Source organism: Mytilus trossulus, chromosome 5 (assembly GCF_036588685.1).
Source record: "Mytilus trossulus isolate FHL-02 chromosome 5, PNRI_Mtr1.1.1.hap1, whole genome shotgun sequence".
Classification (NCBI taxonomy): Eukaryota; Metazoa; Mollusca; class Bivalvia; order Mytilida; family Mytilidae; genus Mytilus; species Mytilus trossulus.
Window position 1 is genome coordinate 45,465,873 of NC_086377.1, and position 19,433 is coordinate 45,485,305.

A 19,433-nucleotide genomic window follows, 5' to 3' on the forward strand; every position below is an offset into this window, starting at 1 on the left:
TTCATTTCTCTTGCTATTTGAAGATGAGATTTAACTTCTTTACCTGAAGCAAATATGTTTGTTTATTAACCTTCATGTGCCCTGGAAACTTAATACATTAGATGAACAACAAAAGTTTAATTGATAAACTTGACAGGTCTCGAGACAGAGGTATATAATCATCGTTGTTAAAAATTGTGCTGTAAAATAGTGGCTACCCAAAAAAGATTAATCAATACACGAATTGGGGGGTCTTCCCAATAAGTGCTTATGTTTGAAAAAGTTGGATTTATAAGTTTGAGTGTTTTTCAGTTTTTTTGTTGTGTTATGGGGAATCAACTTGTTGCACTGAAGTTTCGTCGCTACTTTTTGTGCGTTCCAGGTTAGGGGAGGGTTGGGATCCCGCTAACATGTTTAACCCCGCCTCATTATTTATGTATGACTCTGTCCCAAGTCAGAAGCCTGTGATTTAGTGGTTGTCGTTTGTTTATGTGTGACATATTTGTTCAACGTTCATTTTTTTTACATAAATAAGGCCGCCGTTAGTTTTCTCGTTTAAATTGTTTTACATTGTATTATCGGGGCCTTTTATAGCTGACTACGCGATATGGGCTTTGCTCATTGTTGAATGTCGTACGGTTACCTATTTTTGTTAATGCTTGTGTCATTTTGGTCTTTTGTGGATATTTGTCTAATTGGCAATAATACCACATCTTTCTTTTTATAGTTACTCAAAAGCCTGAAATGTATCAACAAATGATTATGGTAAGTCATAGGTGAACCCAAATGGAACAGAGCATAACTCTTAAGTTAACTGAAGGGGAAGGACCCTTTCGGGACGTCGGCGTCGGGCGTTTTTGCGCTCATGATTTCGGGATTGATCCTGTCGGGGTTCGGGAATTCTTTTTTCTATTTTCGGGATGTCAGGAGTTAAATTTCTTAAAACTGAGGACCTCGGGATTTCATATATTTAAGCCCGGGATTTCAAAATCAGGACCTTCAAACCCGCTTCTTATCTGTATGAAAAATGGTTCAAGGTTTAAAAACCTTTAATGCATTGCGATTTTATGCGAGAAGCACAAAAAGTGGCGACGAAAAGTCAGTGAAACAAGAATCCATATAACACAACAAAAAAATAAAACACTCAAACTTACGGTGACTTATTGGGAAGACCCCTCGGGTACTGATTAAATAGTATTTAACATAGTTTGAAGTTAACTTACTGTCTCTGATACAATCCCCTGTTTATTATTGGATAAACCAGAATTTAGAGGTTGTATAAAAGATGGTTAATTCACTCGAAAGTAGGTGAGACATGCGGTGTAGCGATATAATGGTATGCACATTGAAGGTCCCAATTGGGGTACTTCAATCCTACATTCTATTTTCCATTTCTCTATATTCTTTGTTATTCATATACAGTCTGTTATTTATTTGAAAAAAAATCATGATGCTTCTAATTGTGTGTTAATTGTTTTTTTACAAAGTAAAATCTAGTTCTAGCACAAAACCTAAAGCCAGCAATGGGAAGGGAAATCTATACGAAGTGTTGATTTAAAACATATGAACACGGAATGTCAAAAAAAACTTCTGTCACATGGTCAAGGACTCTTGTAAAAACAAAACAAAACCGCAGTTTTGAAAGTGAAAGATGAAGAAAATGCAGACACAGGGCAACCGGTAAATGAAAAGTACAACAGGCACCACTTAATGTAGTGAAGGTGAACATATTACGAAATATAAACATGCGTATGTCTATATACTACATACATGTATATTTTGGTCAAATACCATGTAAAAATTTAAAGCATATCAACATTTAAGATTTAAATAAGGCCGCTAATAAGCAAACGACACATTCACGGCCGTTTGTAGTAGTCATTACATGAGCGTTTGTGTTTTTAAACCAGTGTGAAAATATTGTATATAGTATTACCATTTAATCCAAAAGGGTTGTTGATTGTCTTTAGTGGCAGTGGCATTCCTATTACGAAACCTCCATCAATCCCAAAAAAAGTTTGATGCCCCCTAAAGCAGTTCCAAAATTTTCTGTGTAACAGGGTCTTTTGCCTTGGCTGGAGGTCCACCACCAGTCGTCCTTGCATGGGCCTTGTCCTTTGCTGCCTCCTCCTTTGCTACTACATACGACTTCCTCCACTTTTCCTTAATTTGGTTGGCAGTTCTCTGGGCCCCACCCCTGGAATTCAATTGCTTGGCAATGTCTTTTTATACCTGTTTTTTTTCTTTGATTGGTAATTGTGCTTGTGAATTTATAATTGATTATGTTTATGTTCCTTTCTACCAGCTCCGTAAGGAAGACCTTGTCTGCCTCTGTAAAATTTGCAGCTCTTTTCCCCTTTTTTCCATTTTGCAAATGTTACAGGAAGTACAAAGAGTTATGGGACTATTTTGTCCAGTGGATAACTAACCGATCCTTAACCACGTTTTGAACAACAGAATTTAACCACTCGATAAACATTTATCCAGTGGACAAACATATTCAGTTGATAACTTTATCCGGCCTTTGGAACAACCAGACCCAGGACTAAATTTAGTATATACGCCATAGTATATATCACCACAATAAGTTTAAATCAACCGTTCAATCTTGACACTATAAAAGAATGCTTTATCCAAAAGGCTAGCTAAACTTGTCACTTGTATAACAAATGCATTAAATTTCATTAAATTTAAATGTAGTCATCTACAAAACATCTATTATTACATTGCATCAACATGCATGTATTCACCAAAATCAAGTTTATATTGATAGTTTTTGCACATGTCTATATCTCTATGAATAGACACAACAATTACTGCAGAAATTATTTGGAAATGCCAGTGAGTCGGTACACGTATATCCTTAAGCATGTACGATTGTCTTGGTTGATTTCTATTGTTGATGCTTTATTTTGAATATGTCTATTCAAAGAGAAGGGGAAATACGAGAGAAAAATTCAAAGTCATAAGTCGAACATACACTGACAAGGCAATAAATCGCGAAAGAAAAATTATGAAAAATTATGAGAAAAACATTGTTTTCCTGTTTTATTATGTATTTCAAACGTGTCAATTTTTATTGGGGAAATCAGAGTCCGACTCATATCCCATCTCATTTAGTAATTATCGTAGGACATGTAAAAAAAAAACCAGTCCGTTCGGAAGATATCTGAACTTAAGTATCGTAATGCATATTTTAACACATTGGAGTGTATATAGTTATCAAGGATACCAGTATGTGTTCAGATGTTATTATATATTCTTTAATTGTCATTTTCCATAGTGGACACAATTGTAAAGCCAACACATATTTTGAATAACAAAATTTACAATAAAAATTGGTCCCTTCTAAAATCTTAGTACATATTTCTCAGTCTGACCTCTGACATGCATGTAAACTAGTCAACCTCATCTTATTAGGTCAGAAATAAACCATTATTGTATTCAAATATGTAAAGAAAAACATATAACATAAGCAACATTCACACTTTTGTATTTTTTTCAAACTGGTCACAGAAACAATTTCAGAACCTTTATTCACTGTAGTGAATGTACAACATAGTGTAAAAGAAAATCAAACAGCTATACCGGAAGAAATGTTATCAACATTTTTAAAATGTTTATATATCATGATGTCCTTTTTGCTAGGAAACAAAGGTAACGACAAACGACTATCTTCCATATTTTGGAAATGACCTATATCAAAATCGTGGTCTTCAAAATTTAAGAGAAAATATGTTTCAGTACTACAAACATACAAAACCTACACATACAAAAATGTTTAAATAAATAACCTTATTATTTCAATTATCATGCAAATGACTAGTGCTGTAGACCGTAAACTATTATTTTAAAACCATTATCAATAATTGTGATATTTTAGTGCATCATATTAACCAAAGACTGAACAACTACTCATTCGAAAAAAAAACTCAATCAGCTGAAGGCCAACCTATAATAATTGTTAAGAAAGAACGATTAACATTTTAACTGTTATTCATGTATATGTTTATTTTGTATGAGATACTGTGCATCAAATAAACTGTATGAACGGTGTTTTTTTTCAAGTAATCGCTGACAGTGACCCTTTCGATAACAAAAGAGTTCAACTTTCTCTTGATAAAACGAACATGACGTGTACACGGTGTGTTACCGGAGAAAGATTATAATTTTTTGTCGTAATATTGATCATTGAAGTATGTTCTGATTTTAAAATAATTAATTGTTATCGACGTACTCATACAAGTATTAGATATACTACAAAGATAACAAAGAAAAAGGACGATAACAACCGTTGTCGGAAAGTTTCTCTGCACGATTAGTCAGTTCAGGGTCCGAGGCGAAAGATGAGGACTTTGACCTGACTACAAGAAATTCGAAGTTTCTTGGGCTTTTGTTTCAAATCAAAGTTATCAAAATATATTGCAGGGAGATAATTGATTTCGTAACGTATCGAGAAGACAAGTGTTTATGTTAACGTATGCAAATGATTTAGAAAGCTGACAGAGCGACACCCTTAAATGAAACATCACAAATAATTTATTTTATGATTAAATGGATTATAAAATTATTAGTTTTTTAATTTGTTAACATTTAGAAGAAGTTTCCTTTCTTTAATTGCTTGCTTCAAGGAAACAATTCACCGACATATTTTCCTGATATAAATTACTTAGTGTGACCCTACTTGTAATAATCCGGCGAACGCATGGATCTGTCATTAGAACAAGGTATTATCTGACTGTACAGGTAGCCAATATACATGCGTCTTTGTTGTTGTTCATTATAAGTTGACAATCGGTTAACTTAAGCTTCAAAACAGAGCAATTAATTAGCTATCATATTTTTCACATCATTACAGACATGTTTGCGTAGAAATTATATAATCAAATCATTCACTGAAGACAAAGTTTATGATATATTCATACATCGATTCAAAAATTGGATAAACAATATATTTCACCAGTCACTCGTTTAATATGACTTAAGCAGTATCAACAATCTTCTGTCAACACCAGTTTGAATACCCTATATTGTACTGATTACTTTCATTTGCATACATGATAATGTCTGTAATGTTGTATATTAAAACACCTTCGAAGGTATACAAAAACAACGGTTACCATTCTTTTCAGTTGTTTTACTATTTTGTATGACAAACATACAATAAGAACAAAAGTGTATAAACAATTTTTTTTGGTACTGATTTCCAATTATGAATCTTACAAGAAAAGAATGACACAAACACCTTTCATACTAGCTTCAGTAACGTGTTTAACATTGCACGATATATTTTGGATGTTATGATAATGACACCTGATCTTAAACAATTGTCTAAAATTGAAATAATCTGATGTCAAAAGTGGTGGAATATATTGGTTGATTAGAGATACATATAATATAAAAAAAAAAACATTTAAAGGTATAATGGCATAGTTACTTGAATTTATTTCATTATATGCCGGTAACTTCGCTTGCAGATTATAGTAGAATTCTATTAATGATGTGATTATAGTAATTAAGAAACTATGATGATTGATTACAAGTCAATTTTTGTTATCTTGTTTATCTTCGCTTATTTAGCTATGCAGAACAATCATTTAATTACCTATCTTTTTTTATGGAATACAAAGTACTCAGATACAGTTACAGAGACACCGTTACAATTGTCAGGGTAGACCTTACTCTTAAGTATGTGATATGTATTACACCCCATGGCCAGCTATATTGTTATACTTCATAGTTACTTTTTTTGAAACACTTGTAAATTGAATAGATCTATTGTTACGAATAACAATGGTTTTTGACCACATGCTGTGATAAGCGGGGTTTCTGGAAACCCTGCTTCTACATCCCGCTAACAAAGTCCATTGTTATTCGTAACAATAGACATTGATTATTCTTTAAATAGCATAAACACAAGAAATTACTTACAGTGTTCACTACTAATTCTTTCAAGATATTAAAAAAAAACATTAAAGGAAATTCCAATAGCGAAAACAAAATTAGGCGTTTATTTTAAAGTAAAAAAATCCTTCAATTACTCCTCTGCTGAAAGTAATATTTTTTTTATCCCAGTCATATGTTTCTATTATAAAAAAAAAGGGGGGGATTCTAACTCTCGACCCAATCCCCCCACCCCACCCCCCACCCCCGTTATCCAGTGGTCGATCCGGGATAGAGATTCCGCGGGTTTGACCAGATTTAAATGATCAATGTATTTGACTTATTTGAACCCCCGCCCCTTTCTGTTTAGTTGGGAACCCCACCTGGATCAGCCCCTCTTCCACAAAAGAGAGAGTTACGGAATATTAAATCTATATCTTTAAAATTGAGAAAGGAAATGGTGAATATGTCAAAGCGACAACCACCCAACCATAGAGCAGACAACAGCAGAAGGCAACCAATGGGTCTTCAATGTAGCGAGAATTCCCGTTGTATGCTGAGCGTCCATGGATGTCGGGTTTCTATTGCAGACACACTTATCCCTTTGTAGGTCCGAATACGAATGTTTATTCATTCTCGAGAAGAGGTGGGCTTTTTCCCCATAAAACCGTCAGATAGAAAATATAGTTATGAATACCTTTTTAAACTGATACAGGTAGGTACTTTGAGTTATAATATTGCCTTTATGTTTTAAATTAGTCTCATCTACCAAATCTAACGCTTGCTAAGAAATGTCGGCCGTCTCATACCCGTCCATATTGACAACTGCATACAAGGAGAATCACGATTTTTTTGTTTTTGATATGAATACACGATATGGTCAACCTTGACCTTCTGATTAATATCAACCCAAGGATTTATTTGGAATATGCAAAACAACCTTGACATTGGTAAAACATACTCACTTGTCAAAGTGTGAACGAAGATAACCAAAAAGGTAACTAGTGGGTTTTCATGTATTAACAAAAAAATCTTATAAATGAAGGTTTAATATTGTCAATAAATCGTTGGTTTTTTCTTCCATTTGATAATCAATGTTAACGATATAGAGTTAAGAATGGGGTGTAAGTTAGTTATACACCTCGGGATACGACATGCCTTTCTCTCGGTGTATAACTACTACGTATTTAAAAATATCAGTATAGTTGTGACAATCAAAATTAGAATAACGTAGAAATATGTGTACAGCAGATCTTATATCGGATACAAAATATTATCGTGTCCTAGGTTCCTCTTACCTTTTTGACAAAAAGTATGTAACCACGTTTAACTTTTTGATTAAGTTTGTCACTTTTGTAGACACGCAAATTTAAAAGTTAAATTGTGTTTGTTATAAAGGAAAATGATTATACTTCAATAAGCTAAAACTATTATGTATAGAATATAAGAATATTTATGACATTCAATTATATCCGTGGAACGCAGGTATCTAAAAGTAAAGAATGTTGTAGTGATAAGTTAAATTGCATAAGTTGTAACATGCATACATTATATAGATAAATACACACTTATCGGTAGAACAGTACATGTTCCAAAAGCCTATTAGACTACATAAAAAGAGAACAAATGTAAAACTATCTCGGTGATAAGTTTGTTCTGTTTATTAAGAAACTATAAATGTTTGTTATTTGAATATTTATATATATTAGCAGGTCGCCTAAGTAAAGAAACAAATAATTGGAATAATGAAATTCTTTTAACAGGATAAGAAATCACTAAGAAGCATCTGTTTCTATGTTCATTGCTGCTGTTCGAAATGTTTGTTAATGTATAAAATATCTATTAATTGTCAGTGTAAATGAATAGATTACAATAAATGTAATTATGATCATGAATTAAGAAGTGTGAGAAACACAATGTTTCATAAATTCCCCAAAATATATACGATGGATGGGAAACATGAGATTATCTTTTTCCCTTTGATTCAATCATCAACATGTCTTCTATAGATACGAGGCATTATGGTCAGCGTTTTCAAAAGTTGACAGTGTAAATGAATACATTTCAATAATTATAATCATGAATTGAGAAATGTGGGTAACATATTTTGTCATCAATCCCAAATATATATGATATTTGGGAAACGTGAGATTATCTATTTTCTTTTGATTCAATCATTATTATTTATTTAAATGTAAAGAGGATGTATATGGTTAGCGTTCTCAAAAGTTAGCATGCGTATTAAAAGCAATAAATTATGTTACCTCCGAAATCTGATATTGTACTTTGATATTTTATCTTCACTTCAAACAATAATAAACTGACCTAAATATTCCATTAAAAAAGAACACGAACACTTGGGCAAACAACCGTTAAGAACAACTGTATGAATTATCTAAAAATACAAGGTTAATTTGGATTTTAAGTAGATAGTTATTAAAATTGGCATAAACACAAAAAACGAGTGCATCTCTTTTAAAAACATTTCTTTTCGTAATAACGTTTTAGTCTGAAGAATCTCAGGATCTTGGTTAATCCAATATTTTGAATAAAAAGAGGACATGCTGGCACTATAAAATGATGAAAACAAAATGTGTTTTTTTTTCTTTTTCCAATATTGCTGTCATTTGCATTTTACAATCCATCCTGGCTAAAAATGCAACTGTATTACTCTGACCACTTGGGTTCACTTGAGTTATCATTGATTTGCTTATAATTATAAATAAACTTAAAATAACTTTTTTTAAATTTTTAAAAAAGTAAGGCTTTTCTACCTCAGGTATAGATTACCTTAGCTGTATTTGGCAAAACTTTAGGAATTTTTGGTCAATGCTCTTAAACTTTGTACTTTATTTGGCCTGTTATAATTTTTTTGATTCGAATTTCACTGATGAGTCTTTTGTAGACGAAACGCGCGTCTTGCGTAAATAACAAATTTATTCCTGGTATCTATGATGAGTTTATTTGTATATAGATTTACATGATGTAGTGCAAAAATTGTCAGTTTTAGTTTAAACATATTTATTCATAGTGGATTGGGAAAAAAGTTATTTAATTTGGTTAATGAGGTCAAATCATTTTGTTATACGAGTCATCCTGACTCCCGGAATGACAAATGTAAAACAATTCAAACGTGAAATCTAACGGCCTAATTTATGTGCAAAAAATCCATTTTAAAATATCTATTTTGCAATTGCTAAAGGACTGTACCTTCTATTGTGTTATTGGGTGGAAACAAGAAAACATGTAGAATCTCTTAAATTTTATTTATCTTTATCATGTTCTGAGGTTTGAATAAGAAATACAAATTCAGAAAATCGGAGGACTAATATATGATGATTCAGCATTATATCACAGTTTAAAGTATGCCAAGTTTACTTTACGGCCCGCAAAGCCAAGTGAATTCATAATATATGCATCGATTTAATTCAAATTATTAAGAAGTGCTCGTTTTAACTCTTCGCAGTCATACAAACTCACAGATCCATGATGATAATTGTTGATAGAGTATGTTTACCATGTCTCTTGTTACCGCGGCATTAAAAGTACAAACCAGGGATACACAAATATCTCTATAATACAAACAATAGAGTATTACATCTTAAGAATATACTAAATGTTCAATATTCAAAATCACACAATAAAACACTTAAAAAGTTACAGTAGAATTATGCAGCTAACTTGAGGCCACTGAAGCAAATATATGAAAAATCTTTAACCCTGGGTTGCAACACAGCTATCTTAACTTGTAAAGGCTATGATTGTATCATTATTACGATCTTTCGTATAGAAAACAACCAACGTACTTTGAACCTTTAATGAATCTATATACATTTGGTATCAAACTAGTTACTTCTTACATAAAATTTAAAAAAAAATGGCTTTGTTTAATCCTTTTATACCATATATAACCCAGATTATGTTAGATATACAAATTAAGTATAACTTATTGTGACAAGATTTCTGAACACCAAGATTGAGGCAGAAAATTGCGATAAAAAATTTAAAAAAAAACCTGTCAATATCAAAACCACCATCATACATCGGTTGATCTATACGACGTATCTTTGACTAAACTAACTAACGACATTTCATCACATTTATATTGTGGGTTACCAAACACGTCGTCTTATTAACTAAGTGCCGAACGTGACCTTTTCCCGAATAATTCTGTTTTGTCGAATGTCAGATTTGCATCGCTATACGACTTGTCTGGGTATTCATAAATCCAACATTCGTGTACTCAGTTATAATGTTTATTTTTTTAATCTTATTAAGTATTGTGTTAGATTCTACCGTTTGAGAATGAAATTCAGTTTTTTGTTCATGGTTGAAAAATTACTAAGATAACACCATCACTAACTCAATCCTTTTTTCACATTTTTTTTAAAAACGTTACAAAAGAGTCACGATTTGTGGTATTGATACATTCGTGTGACACACAGTTTATAATTTATTTATGCTGTCCTGATTTAATATCGTAATTTCATGGGATGTGTCTTTTGTAATTCTGAGATTTAATTACATTTTGAATTTACTGTTAAATTATTTATTCACGTTTTTACTGGCCTGAATGTTCTTTTTTTGTTACTCCTGTCATGCAATGTTCAAATTTAAGCGGCATGTTAGTTTTATCATATAAGCGAGAGGTTTTGCTAGCCATAAATTCAGGTTCTACCAATCATTTTGTTTTAAAATGTCCGGTTCCAAGTCAGGAATATGGGAGATGTTTTCAGATAGTACCTTTCTATGTATTTCGGCTTTTGTTTTTGATTTCAGTGCAGCGTTTCCGTTGTTCCGTAGTTTTCCTCTTTTCAAAATGATGTGTTTTCTTCTGTTTTTTTGTTGGTTGTTTTTTTTTGGGGGGGGGGTCTAGCTTAGTGTTCCCCTAAATCGACTTATGGCTACTAAACAGCGGTATACTACGACTGCCTTCATAAAAATACTTTATATAATTTGGAATGATGGATTGATAAACTATTAAAATTTTACGTTTATATCTTTTTAAAATGCTTTTAATTTGAGATCAGAGTAATTTTAAACAGGTTAAGACATTTCGTGTCAGAAAACATGCACGTATAAGAAAAGCTGACAATATTTATAGAATTGTTTTCAGATTCTTTGAACACTGAAACAGGGATTTAATAAACTGTCTAAGGAAAGTTAAAGTATATTCAATGAGTTCATTTAGGCTATTATTCTCTCATGTTTCATTGATAAGTATAGTTGTGAGAGCAACATTTTCCTATACAAATAAACGTTATTAAAGGCTGTATTTTTTTAAAATACAATTGTTCACTACTCCTTTGGGAAGAAATATAAAAGTCATGACTATTTTATTTGTTTACCTTGTGTTTCCATGATACGACCTTTATGCTTCATCTCGTCAAGCCACAACTTTATAGTACAAATAAACACGGATAGCGACCAAATTGAAGTCTGAGGAAAACCTAAATGTAAAGAGAGGGCTAGTTCAGACTAATAATGTAATCTGTAATAATACATATTGTGACATGTTGTCTGTAGGTGAATACACTACGAACCAGTAAAGTTTGCATTTGACTGTACTCATTTTACTCGTACATTTTGATTGGTTCAAATTCTACTAGCTATCACTCAACTGTAGTGTAAAAGAGGGACAAAAACTACCAGAGGGACATTCAAACTCACAGATTAAAAATAAAACTGACACCGGAATGGTTAAGGTACATGTGGACCCTTTGGCTAAAATGGCCGTATTTTCACCTCAAAATTTACTCTGAGTGCCAACAAACCTGTGCATCTGTTAAATTTGTTAGGCATAGCATGCCCTAGATAAATAAATTTCAAATATGTTTATGTTTTAAAAAAATAAAAACTTACCAGGATTTTGCAGTGCTCTTTTTTCATTCCTCAAGAATGTGCCAAAATAAACTAAGTTTGGAAACAGGTTTGAGAAGTTCCCCGCAGGTAATAGTTAAAATCATTGGTATTGATTGACATGGACAATAGATACCTGACAATAATTGGTGATTTAAATTGAGTACCTGAGTGGACATTATCAAGGAAACGCCACTCTTTGTTAATTTTATCATCTTCTGCAAGGACGAAAAACATTGCGCGGGAAAATCCAGTTAGTAATAAATTGTCTTAATCATACAATACATTTTACTTCTAATTATCTAGGACATGCTATGCTCTAAAAGTTTTCCAGATGCACAGGTTGATCTGTAATCAGAGCGAATTTTAAGATGAAAATACATCCATTTTAGCCAAATGTTCCACATAAACCTTAAAAAAGACACAAATAAAAGAACACATGACACAACATTAGAAATACTAAAGAATGCGCAACAGGAGCCCAACCAAACACTGGGGATGATTTCAGGTGCTCCGGAAGGGTAAATAGATCCTGCTCTACATGTGACACCCTTTGTGTTGCTTCTTCTATCAATCTCCGGCGCAGAGATCACATATCCGTTCTGTTCAATACTTTGTAACACTACACTCAATATTAAGTGCAGTATTGCAAAGCATGTATGGAACGGATATGAACTCTACGCCGGAGATTGTTCTTCTATAACAAACCGGGTAAATAGTATAATTTGTAAACATGGAACGGGATTCTTTACCAAATAAAGAACATATCCGATATCATATGTGAAACTAATATTATATGACGGTCAACTAACTCGTGATGGTGTATTTTAAAAATCCGAAAGGGATAATTCCCACTTCACCATTTGGAACTCTTAGCTAATAGCTTTCTTGTGAGCAGCAACCCTCTATCGAGAAAATCATGATATGGATTTCAAGCCCGGGAATATAGTATCAATTTGGAGATATATACATATAGTCCGAATGCAGGTGCTGATGGTATATTGCTTCATAGAAATTGAAAGTTAACAATTTGGGAGCCAAAGTAATCTCTTTTGTCGGAAAGGTTTGTTTTCAACCGATCCCCATTTTTAATTTATAGATGTAAGTCAAAATATGAGGCAGATTCAACTGAACGTTTGAATTGTTTTACATTGTCTTATCGGAGCCTTTTGTAGCTGACTATGCGGTTTGTGGTTTGCTCGTTGTTGAAGGCCGTACGGTGACCTATATATGTTAATGTTTGTGTCATTTTGGTCTTTTGAGGATAGTTGTCTCATTGGCAATCATACCATTTCTTCTTTTCTATAATATCAACTGTATCTGTTGTATCCTTTATCATTTTCCCCACCTGAGAAGCAATATTCCAACTTCACCTGCATATGGGATACACATTTCGCAACTTATTCGATATTCAAGACCTTCCAGGTCGTACTCAAATGTTGTAAAACGTCATCAGTATCTGAGCATAAAGTTTACGAACCAGAGGTATGTCCAAGAACGTTTCGTCCTTTTATCTAAACATCGGAAGGTACCAAGATTTGTTGATAATAATTTTGTATGAACTATAAAAACAATACATGAACAACATGTTATAGTGTTCTTTTGCATGTTTTTGTTCTATTATTAATATTACTTTTATTGTTTGGTCTGTTTTCTTTGATATTCATTTGACGTGGCTCGGTACTTATACATCCCGTCAATGTGTTTATGTTATCTTTCATTTTTGCTGTTGTGTTTTGTATGTGCTTATTGTGTTTCTTTGGTTCAGAGGAAGGGACTCTATACTGCTAAAGATTATTATGTTATTGTTCTATCAAAATATTGAAAATACTTTAAACAACAAAATTATTTTACTCGCGAAGTGGTTTTAACCATGTGTGTATTCTTAATTTTTTATAAACACTTCTGGAGAGTTTTTAATTTCGGTCTTTTCTGAAATTAGTTTTGACATTAAATTTGTATACAAGTGTGCGAAATTTTAATTGTTTTTAAAAATACTTTGAACGACAAAATTATTTTATATTTCTTCCTATGTGACGTTTACAAAGCAATGAATGTCGCTTTCAATCTTCATGATCTTATAGATGCTTTTTCTGCTTTTTTTGTTAAATATTTGGTGTTTTTTTGTGACACAGTGATAACTGCTGTACACATATTTTGACTATTTTGCCTTTATTATACTTCACGTAAAAATGCCATATTTTGATTGGCTAAGACGAGGGTGTCAATTTACACTATCACATGGCTGAGCGGGTGACAATTTTTTTTATGTTACCCTCTCGTCCAGACCAATCAGAAATCGATAATTCGAAGAACAATGAATTGAATTTACATCAAGGAATTAAATTCAATGCTCAAGTTCTACGTTTTTATTATCGACTGTTAAAATAAATAAAATAAAACATCTTGCTTGACTTTTGTTTTTTTTTCTAATGCCCGTAACGTTGTTATGAACGTGACGTCATAGGAAATACTTTTAAAATAAAAGTAATCATTTAAAGCCAATAATGATAGGACATTCAGTATAATAAATTAAATAACACATACCTGAGAGGGTGATTGAGCAGATTGTAACCCCTCGAAAAGGCGGGGTCCGCTCGACAGTCCGACGGCTCGATAGTCCGACTGTTCAATAGTCCGACGGTTCGATAATCCGACAGTTCGATAGTCCGACGGTTCTATAGTCCGACGGTTCGATAGTCCGACATATCACACTGGATATGATATAAATATGTTACAAAACAGACCTGAAAATGGTCCCTTCATTAAGCTAAAATTTTTAGGAAATCTATTGAAGAATTAAATAGTTATTCTAATTTTAATATATCGACACATATACGGGCCCAAGTCATTTCATGTCCACTGTCAGGTCTTTGGTGTATCCCGATATGGACTACTTAGCCCCTAAGAAAGACTATATACAAGAAAGATCGATTTGTTTTGGAAGAGAAAGTGGCTTAATTACACCACATTCGCCAATTAGTTGAAGCGTTAAATAAAGAAAGATGCTTATTAAACACAGGGTACATTTTATATCTAAAAAACCTTTACAGCTAGGTATATTCGACGTTCCGAATCCTCTAGTCCTATTATATAAACCTTCGTAGGTATATATCGTCATTCGACTTTTTTAATCGGATCTTTTTTACTATCAATTCTGAACCACGAGACTTTTGATTGTTAAAAAAAATTCCGATAAAAAAACGTCGTATAAAGACGATATGAACCTACGAAGGCTTATACTATAGGACTAATAATTGTAAGGCACTATGTGCAATTGTGCATTTTTTAAACTATGATAAAAAATTAACTGATCAAGATTAATGGTTGCATTTTAACTTCATATACTTTTTTAATACATCAAAAATGCGTCGGATATGTTTTTTAAAGATATATTAAACTTGTCAAAAACAAAAACGAATATTGATACTTAAATTATCATAAAAGCGATTACAATTGCAGACACGTTTGTTGCGAATTCCCACTTTTTTATTTATTTTTTATAAGAAAATATTCTTTCATATATCAACCTATTTTAAGCTATTCAAGAATTTCTCACTTTGCACGTGTGTAATAACGGTGGTGCGCGTTACCACATTGATGATGCAAGCACAGGAAGTGTCAATATATGGCACTGCATTGGCCCCTATTCCTTATATGGAAATGTCAATTTTGTTTTGAAACTGACATCTTTGAGTAAATTGAAAGTTCCCATGAAAAGATGGTATATAAAGGACTCTGTTGCCCTTTACCATTACATCTCTAAAATGGCTGCTAGGGTCATTGCTGGAAATCGCGGAGGAAAAGTGTTAATATACAACGGTTTCAAATACTAAAAAACAGTTTTATACTGAATCATGTATAGATAAGCTAAATTTGGATGGTACTAATAATATTGATTAATAAACAATAAATTTCCCGCAAATGTAGGAGCTTTTATAAGCTCCCGCATGAAGCTTATTTGGTAGAATTGTCGATGTGTGCCTTTGTGCTCATAGTTAGATGATTTCTTCAATTAGAAGTAGAAATCTAAATTCCGGTTTTGTGTTAAGACACAGAATGCTTAAGTTTGTTCGTTCGTCCTAAGGTCCGTCTTTACGTCACTGGATTCGTTCACAGCTGTAGTTATACTGTCCGATATTTCGTTGAATCATTTTTCATGGAAGATATGGATACATATTTCCAAATAACAATTTTTTTTAAATCTCCGAGTAGTGCGATCACGTGAAAAACAGTCATTTGAGACCGGAACTGATTATGGGAGGCCTTCATCTTTCATGATGAAAAACAGGAGTGATCGGAAGTCACGTTCAGCTTACCTCCGATAGATAAGTAGGATCACTTTTCATTTGGTTTGAACTATTTCCAGCAAACTACTGTTTCTCTGGTTCGTCTTAACAGACGATTCAAATGAACCAAACTTACGGTTCGTGTTCCACTTCCGGTTCAACTGCGAAGTCGGTACGAGCCTCATAATGAAAGCAGCCTTTCAAATGGCCGAGTTCACTGGAAACTCTTCAATCGACTTTAGAGTTAATAGATTATCACGCGAACGCACTAGAGTTGTTATTCGGAACAACTCTAAGCAACTCTAGGGTAAGGCCCTGACCAAGCATAACAAATAAAATGTTCTCATTGGTTTGACGTCATTCAAGAGTTTCTTGAGTTCAACCCTGGCTCGGTGAGGGTTGGAACTAGGGTACGAGGGTTAACTCGAGTGGTTGTAGTAATATCGTTTTGTTGAAACCCGAGTTAGTAAATTTCACTCGAGAGTTTCAAGTGAACTCGGCCATGCGACTTTCATCACATATGCGCAGTACCCTCATTCCACACGGGACTTCCGATTCAAATATAAAAGCAGAAATAACACTGAACTGTCGGACTACCGAACTGTCGGACTATTGAACTGTCGGACCATTGAACCGTCGGACCATCGAGCTGTCGTACCATCGAACCGTCGGACTATTGAGCTTCGCCGCGGTTGACAATCACTACAAACTGCTCAGAGTCTGAATTGACCAGTTTTTGTGCTCGACCAGTAAAATCGAGCACACATTTTACTCGACTAGCCTCGACATTGTCTCGACTGGACTTAACTGTACTTAAGTGTACACGACTAGGTCTCGACTTTACTTAATTAGTCTGAAATGGTCTTGACCAAGGCTCAACCTGTCTCGACCTGTCTTGACTAGTCTCGACTCTGTTTGAACCAGTCTCGACCTGTCTCGACTAGTCTCGACTCAGTCTGAACCAGCCTCGACCTGTCTCGACTAGTCTTGACCTTCAAATTTAGTTTTGACTGGTATAAAGAAGCCCATCTAACTAAAATAAATATTGATCTTACAAAATTCAAGCTTATAAGGTAGTTTGATTACTGGCTGTGAAATAAAAAAAAGAAATTTTTACAATAGGTAGAAATAAAAATTATTATATGAATTCAGATAGGCATCTTTAAATTTTCTAATAACTTTTTCAAATCAACTTTGATTTTCATCAAACTATGCACCTATCTAAGATATATATCAAGCTTACTGAATCCGATTTCATTTACTTTTTGTTGTAAAGCTATGAAATTTAAGAATTAAAGTCATCTCGGTAAAAAAAGCTAGATTTGCAATTTGGACAAAATAGAGATAGGCGTCTTTAATTTTTTTAATAACTTTTTTCAAAATCACTTGCATTTTCATCAAACTATGCAGCTATTTTAGATATATATCAAGCTTCTTGAATCCCATTTCATTTACTTTTTTGTTGTATTGCTGAAAAATTTAAGAATTAAAGTCATCTCGGTAAAAAAAGCTAGGATTTGCAATTCAGACAAAATAGAGAAAGTACACTTTAAATTTTCTAATAACTTTTTCAAAATAACTTGGATTTTCATCAAACTATGCAGCTATCTTGAATATATATCAAGCTTACTGAATCCTATTTCATTTACTTTTTTGTTGTATTGCTGTAAAATTTAAGAATTAAAGTCATCTCGTTAAAAAAAAGCTAGGATTTGCAATTCAGACAAAATAGAGATAGGCATCTTTAATTTTTTTAATAACTTTTTTAAATCAACTTGGATTGTCATCAAACTATGCAGCTATCTTAGATATATATCAAGCTTACTGAATCCCATTTCATTTACTTTTTTGTTGTACTGTTGTAAAATTTAAGAATTAAAGTAATGTTGGTAAAAAAAGCTAGAATTTGCAATTCAGACAAAATAGAGAAAGTACACTTTAAATTTTCTAATAACTTTTTCAAAATAACTTGGATTTTCATCAAACTAGGCAGCTATCTTAGATACATATCAAGCATCTTGAATCCCAGGTTATTTAGATTTTAGTGTATTGCTGTAAAATTTAAGAATCAACGTATTCTAGGTAAAAAAGCTAGGATTTGCAGTTTTGACAAAATAGAGAAAGTACACCCTAATTTTTTCATAACTTTTTGAAATCAACTTAGATTTTCATCAAACTCTCTAACTATCTTTGCAATATTTTTGCTTAATATCTTACTAAACCATAAGTTGTTATTTAGTTTGGTGTACTTCTGTCAAATTTAAGAATTTGATTAATCTACATGTAGGTCAAAAAGCTTTGATATTAGAAATATATCTTTCTTTAAATACAAATATTAAATTTTTGTTTTAACAAAAAAAAGTGTCTTTTTTAAGATTTCATATCTTTTTCAAATTAGCTTAAACAAAATAAACCCTTTTTTTTGTAGTGAAACAAAAAATTAATATCATGAACTTTCATAACAATCCTTGATAACCTTTTAAAAAAAGAAATGTATTCCAAAGTTACAGTAAAAAATTATTTTAATCAAATCTTAAAATATTTTTTTGTCAAATTTAATGACATGGCACTATACATGGTTTGATTACATCAGTACACCTGAGTTTTACAGGTAAAAAGAAAGCCCTACTTTTCTTAAACTCGTGTATTACGTGTATCAAGAGAATTAAAAAAGTCTTGCGATTTAGATTTAACATGATGTTGCAACTTTGAATAAATGTTATTTAGAATTTAAAACTCTCTGGTAGATGTGATCTTTTTATTTGAATAATTTCTTTATTTTTTCTTTGCTTTTTGATATATTTATAGGATATATATAACAAAAGGAATAAAACATTAAAGAAATTATATAACTAATTTATATATACTTTTTCCAAAATTATGAGGAAAGATATATATCTAATATTGTAGCTTTTTGACCTACATGTAGACTAATTAAATTCTTAAATTTGACAGAAATACACCAAACTAAATAACAACCTATGTTTCAGTAAGACTGATACATCACCAAGGTAGCTATATAGTTTGAATAAAATCCAAGTTGATTTGAAAAAGTAATTAAAAAGTTTAAAGTGTACTCTATCTCTATTTTGTCAAAACTGCAAATCCTAGATTTTTTTACCCAGATTAAACTAATTCTTAAATTTAACAGCAATACACCAAACTAGATAACAACCTGGGATTCAGTAAGATTAATACATTAACAAGCTAGCTATATAGTTTGAATAAATCCAAGTTAACTTGAAAAAAAAATATTAATATCTTTATTTTGTTTGAACTGCAAATTCTAGCTTTCTTGACCTAGATTAATTAAATTCTAAAATTTGACAGCAATTCAACAAAAAACAAAATAACCTGGGATTCAGTAAGCTTGATATATATCTAAGAGAGCTGCCTAGTTTGATGAAAATCCAAGTTGATTTG

General features: G+C 32.3%; 1 protein-coding gene across 1 annotated transcript in view; it reads right to left on the reverse strand.

The window, feature by feature from the left end:
* Nucleotides 1-2,007: 2,007 nt before the first annotated feature.
* The window catches only part of LOC134717997 (uncharacterized), a 28,379-nt gene continuing 10,953 nt past the window's right edge, over nt 2,008-19,433 (reverse strand). The window contains exon 5 of the mRNA XM_063580495.1: nt 2,008-2,176. Coding sequence (XP_063436565.1) covers nt 2,008-2,176 — 169 coding nt within the window. The remainder of the gene's footprint in view (nt 2,177-19,433) is intronic.